The sequence below is a fragment of the Paroedura picta genome, chromosome 7 (assembly GCF_049243985.1).
Source record: "Paroedura picta isolate Pp20150507F chromosome 7, Ppicta_v3.0, whole genome shotgun sequence".
Classification (NCBI taxonomy): Eukaryota; Metazoa; Chordata; class Lepidosauria; order Squamata; family Gekkonidae; genus Paroedura; species Paroedura picta.
Window position 1 is genome coordinate 104,686,885 of NC_135375.1, and position 12,554 is coordinate 104,699,438.

The 12,554-nt window shown below is 47.6% G+C and overlaps 1 protein-coding gene across 2 annotated transcripts in view; it reads right to left on the bottom strand.

The window, feature by feature from the left end:
* Positions 1-12,554, bottom strand: part of SPAG17 (sperm associated antigen 17) — a 90,639-nt gene that overhangs the window by 36,875 nt on the left and 41,210 nt on the right. For both annotated transcript variants that reach the window (XR_013232709.1, XM_077345895.1), the window contains exons 21-26: positions 10,496-10,607; positions 7,926-8,066; positions 7,010-7,123; positions 3,845-4,068; positions 2,003-2,126; positions 592-1,019 (exon numbers count right to left, since the gene is read on the bottom strand). Coding sequence is in view for 1 of the 2 variants with exons in the window: in XM_077345895.1 (XP_077202010.1) it covers positions 592-1,019; positions 2,003-2,126; positions 3,845-4,068; positions 7,010-7,123; positions 7,926-8,066; positions 10,496-10,607 (1,143 nt within the window). In the remaining variant the exon portion in view is untranslated. The remainder of the gene's footprint in view (positions 1-591; positions 1,020-2,002; positions 2,127-3,844; positions 4,069-7,009; positions 7,124-7,925; positions 8,067-10,495; positions 10,608-12,554) is intronic.

The window sequence follows — 12,554 nt, forward strand, 5'->3', positions numbered from 1 at the left end:
TCCCTCCCCTCCACTACTGTTTATTCTTGTTCCTTTCTCCCTTTCCTTCAACCGTGCTCTCATTCCTCCTTCCCATCTGCCAGACTGTGTAATCTCACTCCCCTTTCCCCTCCACCAGACTGTATGCTCCTGCTCCTCTCTTCCCTCCCCTAAACCATGTACTCCTGCTCCCCTTTCCCTTCCACCAGACTGTATGCTCCTGCTCCTCTCTTCCCTCCCCTAAACCATGTACTCCTGCTCCCCTTTCCCCTCCACCAGACTGTATGCTCCTGCTCCTTTCTTCCCTCCCCTAAACCATGTACTCCTGCTCCCCTTTCCCTTCCACCAGACTGTATGCTCCTGCTCCTCTCTTCCCTCCCCTAAACCATGTACTCCTGCTCCCCTTTCCCCTCCACCAGACTGTATGCTCCTGCCCTCTCTCCCCTCCTTTAGACCAAGCGCTCCTGCTCTTCTTTCTCATCTTCTGGCCTATGCATTCCTGCTCTTCTCTCTCCTCCCCCTGCTCCTCTTTCCTGTCTGCTGGCCAATGCAATCTTTATCAAACAACAGCACTAAATTTAAGCCAACGGCCAATGGACTCTGTTCATGTACCTGGGTGGAGCCATCCAGCATGTATTTTACAACAGTCCCTTGTCTGGTAATAACTCTAGACACCTCCTGCTCTATTGGCTTCTTCACTGTGTTCTGCATCTGTGAATGCTTCACTCTTTGGGGATAACTCTGCCTAATCATAATTTCAAAGACGGACTCCTTCTCCTTGTCCACACTGGCTGTCTCTGCTTCAGTTTCAGCCTTGCCTTCAACAGGCACATCCTTGAGGGCGTCGTCAACGGCAGGGGTATCCACAGCTTTGACCTCGTTGCTCGGATCTCCCTCTGCCTGGGTCTTGCTTGCCATGGCCTCGTTGACCTTGGCCATCTCCTCCACCTTGGGCTCTTGGGTCTTGAATTCATCTGGCTTAGTCTCCTCCACTTTGCCCTCTTTATCGCTGATCTTGTGCTTGTCACCTTTCTCGTCATCTTTTGCGTATCAGAAAAATTTACTTGCATTAGTTGGTTAAAAAAAAACACACACACAGCACCAATAGAAGGAGCAGAAGAGCGTTTTTTCCCCACCCCGCTTTTTGCTACCCAAAGGAGTCCCAAAGCAGCTTACAAACACCCTTCCCTTCTTCTCCCCACAACAGACACCCTGTGAGGGAGCTGGGAGCTGATAGAGAGCTCTGTGACCGGCCCAAGGTCACCCAGATGGCTGCATGTGGAGGAGGTGTGGGGAATGAAACCCAGTTCTCCAGATTAGGGGCCACTGATCTTAACTACTGCACCAAGCTGGCTCTCAAGGATAGAAAGCTAGGAACCAGATGAGCCTCAGGGAGTAACGTTCCAAAGAAAGGGTGTCTGTACTGACAGTGCTTGGGAAGAGGGCCTGAACTGGTGGGCTGAAGAGCACTGCAAGGACCTGCCTTTCAATTATCCCAGCCCTGAGCCTTAAAGAGCCAGCACTCTGAATGGTGCTCAGGATCAAGCGGGCTGCCAGAGCAGGCCTTTCGGCAAAAGGACGACATGACCCCTGCATCCAGTCTGACAGTAATCTATCAGCGATATTTTGGAGTCGTGGGTAAAGCGCGTTGCTCTCTTCCGCCATTTCAGGCAGCCGTGCCAAGTGCTAAGAAGTGCGAGAAGGCAGCAGAGGAGAGCAAGTGAGTCAGAAGATGAGGAATGGCTGGAGGTGCGTTACTTTATAGCATTACGCTGGCGTAATGCTATTTTTGTCAATGTGCGGAACTAAAATGACTTTGCTTTTTCCAAAGAAAATGCCATGGACCGTGACACGCTTATATTTAGAATTTGTTTGGAACATATACCAGTTACCATATACCAGTTACTGAACACATGTTGTGATTTTTGCATTTAGGGTAATTCTGGTGCCTGTTTTCTTCACTGAACTTTTGCCTGGGTACCCTGTTTGTATTTGTGTTTGTGTAATACAGCACAGAACCAACCTGGGCATTTTTTACCAATGAAGTTCAGTACCAACCCATTGGGACAGGACATGTTCAATGCATTGAAACCACGGACTTCCGGTGTGGGTGGTATCTGCAACTGGAGTGGCTCATCTACTTCCACCTAGAGAAGAAGAAGAGTGTTTTTTTTTTTATACCCCACTTTGCACTACCTGAAGGAGTCTCAGAGTGGCTTGCAGTCGCCTTCCCTGCCTCTCTTCATAACAGACATCCTGTGCGGTAGGTGGGGCTGAAAGAGCTCTGGGAGAACTGTAATTGGCCCAAAGTTCACCCAGCTGGCTGCACATGGAGGCATGGAAGATCATAGCTAGTTCTCCAGATTAGAGATCGCCACTCTTAACCACTGCACCAAGCTTGGCAAGAACAAACACCCCCCTCCCTCAAACTCTGGGGCTATTAAAATTTAATGACTATTTACAGGCCAAACTAGACGGGACAGGGAGATCTCTGCTTAATTCCACTTGTCAGTCTCTAAAGCTATGGTTCTTACTCCATGGTTCATGGAGAGCCACATTCGTAATCATCCACCAAAGAGAAGAACTGCATTGACTACCGTCCTTGACATGAGAACTGCACTTCAGTGAGGATTGCAGTTTACTCCTTTCTCCAGCAGTGGAAGGTGGGGATCACCTGCTAACTACAAGCCCAACTAGATAAGGGCCTTGCCAATTTTCCAAAAATGTGCCACGCCACATCACAGAACGGGGCTCAGAAGAACCAGAAGTGGCTCCCAAATTGTTAAGTACTGCTACTCTAAAGTCTGGATGAAACTAAAATAGTAAGGCATGGGGAACCAGATCCAGTCCTCTCGCTCCAAGTTGTCTGGCTGAACATCAGTGACTTCTGAATACTTCTTCCAGCCCCACTGGGGTGGCAGAAGTGAATGTGGCTGAAATCTCACCCCCAGGGCCAGTTCTCTGGCCAAGCCACCCAACAGTTGGCCCTTTCCTCAACATGTCTACCCTTTTACACAGCTGTCATATTACCCCTTGCCCCTGTCCTCTATTCTTGGCTCGCTCCCAACCCTCAGCAGCCCCCTGCCCCTCCCTTAGGTCTTGCACTACTGCCTCAACCAGGAGTGGATGGGTGTGCCTTTCTTGAGGAGACAAAATGCCTTGCGCCGGCCCTGCTCACACTGTTGTGCCTGTAGTCCTATCAAAGACCAAGCTTGAGTTCCAAGGAAGGATAGGAAGACTGCACCATAAGTGACCAAGGTGTGGCTGGATCCTGTCTCCCGGATCCAGTCAGTTTAAAGTGAAACAGACCAATAGCACACACTGGCAGGAAGATCTATTCTGGTTTTATTGTATGTAGGGACACTGTATTGATCCCAAGGCTGGAATAGCAGGACTGGGACTGAGAGATTTAGTAACGTCTATGCCGCCATGTATTGCTTATTGTTTTTATAATTTTTATTGGGAAATTTATGAAGTTTTATTGTGATTTTATTGGTTTTATATTGTAAACTGCCACAAGACGGCAATTGCCATGAGTGTCAGTTTGTAAGTCAAAGTATCAAATAATAAATAAACAAACAAACAAACGCATGAATGAATGAATGAATGAATGAATAAATGAATGAATGAATAGAATGTTGGTGTTCTCATACCATCATGCTGGGGTCACAACAAAGAGCAGAAATGAACTCCCAGTATCCTGGGCCTAGTCTGCACGCAATAGATAATGCATTTTCAATGCACTTTAGAAGTAGATTTTCCTGTTCTGCACTGGAAAATCCAGCTGCCAAAGCACATTGAAAGTGCATTATCCTTTGTGTGCAGACTAGGCCCTGGTCTTTGAACCCACAGATCTAACACACACCTTTTTCTCTTCTTGCTTTGGTGGTTCTTCTGGTGATCCGGTCACCGTGAGGCGAGAGCCCATTTTGCTCGACTGTAAGGATTTTGCAGATTTCTCTTTTGCGGGCTTGTTCTTTCCTGGTGAGACCGCAGCGGTGGCAGTGACAGCTGAGGCAGTAAAAGTGGAGGTGGGCACATTGACTGAAGGGATGGCCAAAATGGCTGCTAGTTCGGGGTCTTTCTTTTCTGCAGGGGAAGAGGAAACAAACTTTAGGCTGTGTGAGAGACGAGAAAATCCATGCATACTGGTGAAATCCCGGCACCTTTAGATGAACAAGTCAAATAGCAATTATAATAAAAAATCTAGACAATTTCCGCATGGAGGGGTAAAACACGAGTGGCTTCCTGCTTGCAAACGCGGGATGGTAAACCTCATCTTTGCAGGAGACCCCTCCCGCGTTTTCCCTCTGCCCCATTGCAGCTTTTTGCCTCCTGACATGTCTGCAAGGGAAAGCAATACAAACTTCTCCCTCCACTCCTTGGCTTGTCAATCACAGCAAGCCACCAATCACAGCATAGTGGTTCTCTCCTGGACTGAAATTTCTTCCCCCCCACCAGCCCCAAAATTCTTTAAAAAAAAAAAAGGCACTTCTGCATTGATAATACCTCTTGTGAGCGCAGAGTGGTAAGGCAATGACATGCTGTCTGAAGCTGTCTGCCCATGAGGTTGGGAGTTCGATCCCAGCAGCCGGCTCAAGGTTGACTCAGCCTTCCATCCTTCTGAGGTCGGTAAAATGAGTACCCAGCTTGCTGGAGGATAAATGGTAATGACTGGGGAAGGGAATGGCAAGCCACCCTGTATTGAGTCTGCCATGAAAATGCTAGAGGGTGTCACCCCAAGGGTCAGACATGACCTGGTGCTTCCACCTTTACCTTTTTTAAATACCACAACACAGATGCATTTTTAATAAAAATCAACACTGGTGCATTGCTATGGAGAAATACCAGAATTATACAGCATTCCCCTCTTCTGTGGAGGATTCGTGTTCTTTTGGACTTTATTTCTGCCTGGGTAGATTTCTGAGATTCTGGATATGGTCCCTGGAGTCCAAAAAGTCATTTTGTGTAAATGTTTGGTTTAAAAACATAGTGCTCAGATCCTTATATGATCGGGAGAAGGCTGCTCAATCACCCACCCCTCTTTCCCAGCTCATTTACCACCTTCAGAAAACAGAAAGAGGGCTGTTTTTGCCTTCCTGAATTGTGAGAAGGCTGGACATGGTCCCTGGAGCCCAAAAAGTCATTTTGTGTTAATGGTTGGCTTAAAAACAAAGCGCTCATACCCCTGTATGACCGGGAGAAGGCTGCTTCATCACCCACCCCCACTTTCCCATCTCATTTCCCACCTCCAGAAAACAGAAAAGGGGCTGTGTTTTGCCTGCCTGATCCCAAAAAGACTGTGAAAACTTTAAAGATTATTTTATTTTACTTTTGACAATGTAGGTTTGTGGTTATGCTGCAACACAGACCGTGCCATTAAAAAAAAATTACTCAGAGCAGGAAATGGAGAGGAGAGGTCAGCAGCCAGGGCTGATCTCCTCTAGGACTGACCAGTTTATTTGCTTTGCAGTCCAAGGGACTCGCAAGTCTTCTCCAGCACTAGAGTTCAAAAGCCTCAATTCTTTGACGCTCGGCCTTCCTTATGGATGATGAGGATGATTATCCAAAATAATTAATTCCACTACGTCTGGGCCCATAGCCCTATGTTAAAGATGGGATAGCCTGTCCCTTCCCTTGGGGTAATATCCCAGCTCTCACCAGATGCAGGATATTCCACCTTCTTCTTTTAAGGGAGCAGAGTCTGAAGTTCCTTCATAGTGGATGAGTATATGTATATATACAGCACATATATTCATATTAAGAAAGCTGAAGCTGAGTTTAATAAACAGTTACATGTAGATTTCCTCAAGTTAACTACTCAACAATAGAAAAGCCACCCCCTCAGGAGAGAGGCAGAGAGAGAAGAAGGACAGTTAAGCTGGACACACCCAGAGGGGAGGGGCTGATTCTGGAGCAGAGCTTTCAGACTTCCTCCCTCCTGCAATCCCAGAGACTCCAATTAGGCTTCCCAATCACATTCTGCATGGTTGTACCACCACTGGGGTTTTTCAAAGCTCGGGGGATGTTTCAGGGCTTTCTCAATGGTAAAAAAAAGAAAAGAAAAGGCTGATTTAAGGGATCGTGCTGGATGGGTTACACGTTCCTAGAGAAGAGACCGGTAAAGCAGGTATGATGAAAGTGAGATTTATGTATTTGTTTCTCGTACAGCATGTGTGGCTTAACTGGGAGATCTGAGGATTGCTTCGCAGCCAGGTGAGGGATGTTCAGGGGTGGTTTGCCATTTCCTGCATCCCACTGATGTATGACAGCCACAGCATATGCCCTGGGTACTAATTGACGGGGGGAAATGCTTCCACTGCTGTAGCCCCATCAAGCCATAATGTTCCGAGCAGCCTCAAGGCCTCCACCCCACCTGTCTGTGGGTCTCTGGATTCTGAGTACAGCCAGAGAAGGAGCGAGAGAGCCAAGAGGGGGGGATGCTTATAATCAGAGGGGAGGCTGCTGGAACAGGCCTTCCTGAACTGAGGCAACTGGGCACATGCTCCACCAGCGACAGAGCCCGCCCACCCCTGTGTCACCAAGCCCCGCCCACCCCGGGTGCCAAATATACTAGGTGTGCTGCTGCTGCCTCATGACCGCTGGCGTTCGTTGGAAGAACTCCATCGAAATACTAGCCAGGGTTGACCCTGCTTAGCTTCTGAAATCTGACATGGTGGGGCTTGCCTGGGCTATCTGTACTCCCTGGATGCTGAGATGCATCTTGAAAACCAAGTCCTAAATTCTATCTGCATAAACCCAGGGGCTGAAAAATGCCCCTCCTGAAGTGGTAGTTCTTGTGAAAAGCTGTGTTTCCTTAGAAGACAATACAGAACAGAACACAGGCAGGAAGAGTTTACAACTGGCGATAGCTCAAGGTGGGGCAGCTGGGCTAGTCAGCCTGAGGCAGCAAAAAGAGCACCATCAACACTAACGGAATTTTGGGCAGGGGATGAGCTTTTGTGAGTCACTGCTCACTTCTTCAGATCCCACTGGAGCTTGAGAACGTCCTTCCTTGTGCTTGTCTTACCTGGGGTTTTCCCTTCAGGTCCGTAGCAACTAAAGGAAAGGTGAATATCATTTTCTAAGGTGGCAGAAAATGATCCAAATTTGCTCACAGCTTCATCTTGATTTACTGGTTTTTCTAGAAGGGGGGGAGAAAACAAAGTTAAGTGCTATGCAACCTCCACATGCAACCAGCTAGGTGACCTTGGGCCAGTCACAGTTCTTTCAGAGCTCTCTCAGCCCCACCCTAACTCACAAGGTGTCTGTTTATTATTATTATTATTATTATTATTATTATTATTATTATTATTATTATTATTATTATTATTATTTAATTTTTAGACCGCCCTTCTCCAAATAGGTCTCAGGGCGGTTTACAACATAAACAGTTAAAACACAATAAAATCCCCATAAAAACCCCAATTAACATCAACAAAAGTTACAAATAACATATAAGCGGCGGTGGTCACAATTCTGATCTTAGTTACCCGACTTCCCCCCAAGTTCAGCCTGGTGGGGAGAATAATATTCAGAAGAGGGTGGCACCAATACAATAGATCTAACAATGATCTTGATGTTAGAGATCTCAATATCGGAGGGGATCCTCTGATGGATTAGTGGGAGAGATGCCCTGGCCTCAACCATATGCCTGGCGGAAGAGCTCCGTCTTGCAGGCCCTGCGGAAAGGGAAGGGGAGGCGATGGTAAGCCACTTTGAGACGCCTTCGATTAGTAAAAAACGGGGTAAAAAACCCAGCTCTGCTTCTCTAGTTAGGATGCGACAGCAAACAATTTGATCGTGTACCAGGAAGATGAGGACATTGATGGGCATGTGTTTTCTTAGCAGCAGTTTGCCCTTGACTTGTGAATTGGACCGATAACCGGAGAGCACACCAGAGTAGATCAGCCTATTATGCATCTAACAGTGACTCACTAACTGACCTGGATCAGCTTGCTGCTCTTCCAGGGAGTCCTTCCTTCCTTCTTCGTTTTTACAGTCTTTTGGAACGTCCTTGGGATCGATGATGTGAATGAAGAAGTTGTGGTTGTCCTTTATCACCTTCACTTTGACGAAAGTTGCCCCTGGGAGAATGACGGAATGAAAACAGCTACCCTCGGAATGGTTCCCACAACTTGTGGGAAATCCATGCAGCAGAACTAATAGATGACTTGTTGCTTAAGCATATGCATTGAAGGAATGAGTTTGCAAAGGGATAGATTTATAAGCAGGCTGCAGCTACCTCCACATTCATTTCTCCATAATCAAAATATGAGAGCAAAATACACACAGTATAAAACTATATAGTGTATGTGGGAAATCTATGAAGACTTATAGGGGAAAGGAAATCTACCCCCCCCCCCCCACACACACTTCTGGCTTCTTCCCCTATTGTTCTGCCTAGGGCCCAGACTTGTCACTGCAAGGATCCCCCGCCATCCCCTTCTGTCACATAGATACTTCTCTCATCAGAAACTTTCCTACTCCCCAGTAGCCAATCCTTACCCCCCTCCATCCATTTTCACAGTCGCTGTACATGTGTAGACATCCCAGTTACTTTTTTTTTTGGGGGGGGGTAGTTAACTCCCTGTACATTTTTTAAAAACTATCTGGAATTCTACCAACCTGTAAGGTTTCTCTGAGTTTGCAGAAAACTCACCCGTACCCCATTTTGCCCAGCGTTGGTTCAGAATTTGACTGTACTGATTGTGAGATTGCTGAGAAATGACGTGACCTTGTGAAGTCAGCCCCACTTTTATGGCCTTGGAGGACACAGCTCTGACTCTAGGCTATCACCTGCCAGGAGCTTAAGCCTGACAAGATTCCAGCAGGAGTTGACTTTACCATTGACCTCCTGGTGGCAATCCCAGTGGAACAGGACTAATGTGAAGCACAGGATCACACTCCAAGATGTGGGGGATTTGCAAGCCCAGCAGAACCAGTGCAATGTACTAGTGCCTGGCAATGCCAGCTCAACAGGACTGATGTGAAGCACAGATCCAGCTTAATTCCAATAGCAGTCTGCTGTCATCATGATTCCTGTGGGCTATTTATCTATCGTATGGTTTGTGTAGTATAGTCTCCTGATCTTACGCTTGCCTGGCAACCAGGCAAGAGACATTCAGAGGAGCCTCTACGTCATGGCCCGTATCAATCGCTAAAACAACCCTCCATGCTCTTGTCTGCTAGCTGCTGCTGAAGGGCTGAGTGAGAGAGCGTGCCTTTGTTCAAAGCCTGTTCGCAAGTTCATGACATCGCTCAAATGGACAACTTCCGGATCTACAGCTCCGCAGCTATGCCACACCGGCGCGTCAATTATTTTCAGGAAGCATTACTTCAATCAGCCTTTCTTAACTTTTTTACTCTTGAGAAACCCCTGAAACAATCTTCTGACTTTGAGAAACCCCCAAAGTGGTGCGATCATGCAGAATGTGGTTGGAAAACAAAGTTGTGTACATGCTCACCTGGGGCTCCTCTCCTTTCCACCCTCTCCAGGCCCATCACTGGCCAGGGTGGGGGGGTCAACATGACCATATCTTTAAACTGACTAAATAAAACGCTAAGGGCTGGTGGGGAGGAGTTAGGGCGGGCTCTGTCCGGGATAAAAACTCGGAGGAGCGAATCAGGAGCCGTGAAGCGGCTCTTGATTCGCTCCTCCAAATGTCAATCCTGGACCAAGGAGGCAAAGCGCGCCTCCCCATTGCCTCCTTGGCCGCCATTGCCTCCGCCCCACTGTGGGGAAAGGAGCAGGGCCGCCGCGTCGAAGACGCGGCAGCCCTGGTCCTTTCCACCCGCACACCTGCCCAGCTCTGCCTTCCCGCAAACGCACAACCTTCCCACGAACGCGCAAGAAGCCTCCCGCGAACGCACAACCTTCTGCCGCCGCTTCCCCACTTACCCCGCGCTTCGCAGCCGCTGCGGCAACAGCCTTTGCCCACATAAAATGGCGCCGCCCAGTCTGTCCACGGTCACCTGGCCCCTGAAGCCTCACCCCCCCAACATGCCGCTGCTCCATGGCCGCCCGCTCCGGAGCCTGAGCTGCCCGTCGACAACGCCGCACCTGACCCGCCGCCGCCCAGAGCCACGTTGCCTACCACCTCGCACCAGCCAGCGATCCCCCGACGCGCCACACACGGTAGGCCCACTTCCCCGACGCAAACCCTGGCCCCGCAGAACCCTTCCCCAGTCCAGGTGGGGGGGGGCAGGAGAGACACTTCTGCGCCCTCCCAGACCCGCCCCAAGCCATCTAGCGCCCATTTTATTACCAAATAAAATGGGCTTTTTATCTAGTCACCCAATAAATGCTTAACAATTTTTCAAACCGTATTAAAAATTAATTAACTTCCACCCATTTGGGAAACCTTTCCAGGGCTGTCAAGAAACCTCAGGGTTTTGTGAAACCCTGGCTTGAGAAAGCCTGACTTAAACTATCACTCATTTTGTATCATCAACGCTGATTGTCACTTCCCAATGCCCGTCTGTCACACAATTCACGAAAGTATAGAAAAATCACCTTTTACAAATGTTGTCTTTTCTGCCTGGATTTGCCCTCCATCTGTAGGGAAGAGATACTTAGTAGTCCCTTTCACTTGAATGGGGTTCTCTCCCATGTTATATCCAAGAAACTAAGGAACAAAAAGAGTTACAGCAAAAAAAGATATAACCAAGTTGGAATGATTCAAATTGGCTTACTTGAAAATGTCAGATCAGCAACACACCTGCGTTCTGTTCTGGTCATTTGCATAGTGTAATCCTATACAGAATGAGCATGCTAACATATGCAAACGTTTGTGAATGAGCCAAGAAAGAAGACCAAGAAAAGTAAAAAATGGACAAGCTTCCCTGTTTTAATCTAAGAGGAGAACAGCTCTGCGTGCATATTCTTTTGTGAATATCGATACCCTCCCCAACAAAATGAAATTACTCAAATTCAAAGCTTCTGGGTGGCCACTGTTGCAAAATGTCTTTGTAAACCCTATATTTTGTTTGTGCTACTTTTCTCAATGTTACATGTGTAGCATCCTGGAATGAACCCAACATATTTTGTATTTCCAGTGCTTTATCATCAGGAAGGAATTATGTGGACAAAGGAAAAATTATCATACTCAACTGTTCCACTTAATACAGCCAATCGCTGAGGGAGGTTGCAAGATGGCACAGTGCAGTCTAAGGGGAGGACCCTAGATCTTAGTCCTGGCCTCAAGACCTGGCGGAAGAGCTCTGACCTGCCGGAAGAGCATAGAACTTTGACAGTTCCATCTGCTCTCCCAAGAGCTGATTCCAGCAAGTCGGGGCCAGGGCAGAAAAACCCTGGCCTGGCCCCAGAGAATTACGCAAGGAGTAATTCTACAGAGTAATCTGTTAGCAGGGACTGCTAACAGATTAGTACCTGAAGAGCAAAGTGCCCTGTGGGGGACATAAGGAGATAAGCAGTCCCTCAGATAGACAGGGCCCGAACTGCAAATGGCCTTAAAGGTCAAAACCAAGACCTTTAACCTGATCCGGGCCACAACCGGCAACCAATGCAGCTGCCTCAGCACAGGCTGGATATGGGCCCTCCAATGTTCGCCAGTGAGGACCCTCGGACTGCATTCTGCTGCGGCTTCTGGGTCAAGGTAGGCCAGCATAGACTGAGTTACAGAAGTCCGGTCCAGAGGTGACTGTTGCATGGATCATTGTGGCCAGACAGTTCTGAGGCAGGTAGGGCACTAGTAGCCTCGCCCGGAGATGATAAAATACCATGTGAGCTACTCTTGTTATCTGTGCCTCCACAGAATGCGTGGCTGGATCCCGTCAATTTAAACCTGAAACTGATCAACAGCGAGCACTGGCGGGAAGATCCATTGTCTGATCATGTATATAAGTTGAGGTTTTCAGGAGATTTCTCAGTTCAGTTTTGCCTCTTATACCATCAGGCTAAGATCACAATAAAGCAACAGGTGACCCATAAGCCATGATACAATAGAAGAAAAAAAGTCTCAAGCCTGCGATGGTGAAGTGATTTAATGTTCAAAATATCAAAATGTTCAAAGCAATTTCAAAACGGATACCTAGGTATATTCCGTTTTCGCTTCCTTCATCAGTGAATATTGTAATCTCAATCTTCTCTAATAATGTTTGTTGGAAATAATACTGTTGGAAATTAATTTCTTATAATTTCTTGGGTATATAATTCAATCCCAAACTGGTTGCATTAATTCAAATTTGTAGGGGTCTACTAATATTAATATCACTATGTGTATTACCTCTATAGCACAATAAAGATCACAATAAAGAGCTGATTGAACTCCCAGAGATCCTGGCTTCCTTCGAATGCAAGGATATAATGTAATGAATTGAACATGGAGTGTCATACCCCGGCTGCCACCTCCCATCTCCCAGGAGTTGCCACAGCAACCAGGGCTTGCAGCTGAGCCAGCTCTGGCAGAAGAGAGAGGGGCCTCTGAATGTGTAGCAGGGGAAAGCAGTGCAAGTCAGCCAGGCTCTTCCCAAGAGGTATCTTTGGTGCATCCGCAGATGCCTTCCAGCCCTGACAGCTTGCCTGAATGACGCAGACGAAGCAGAAGGGTAAT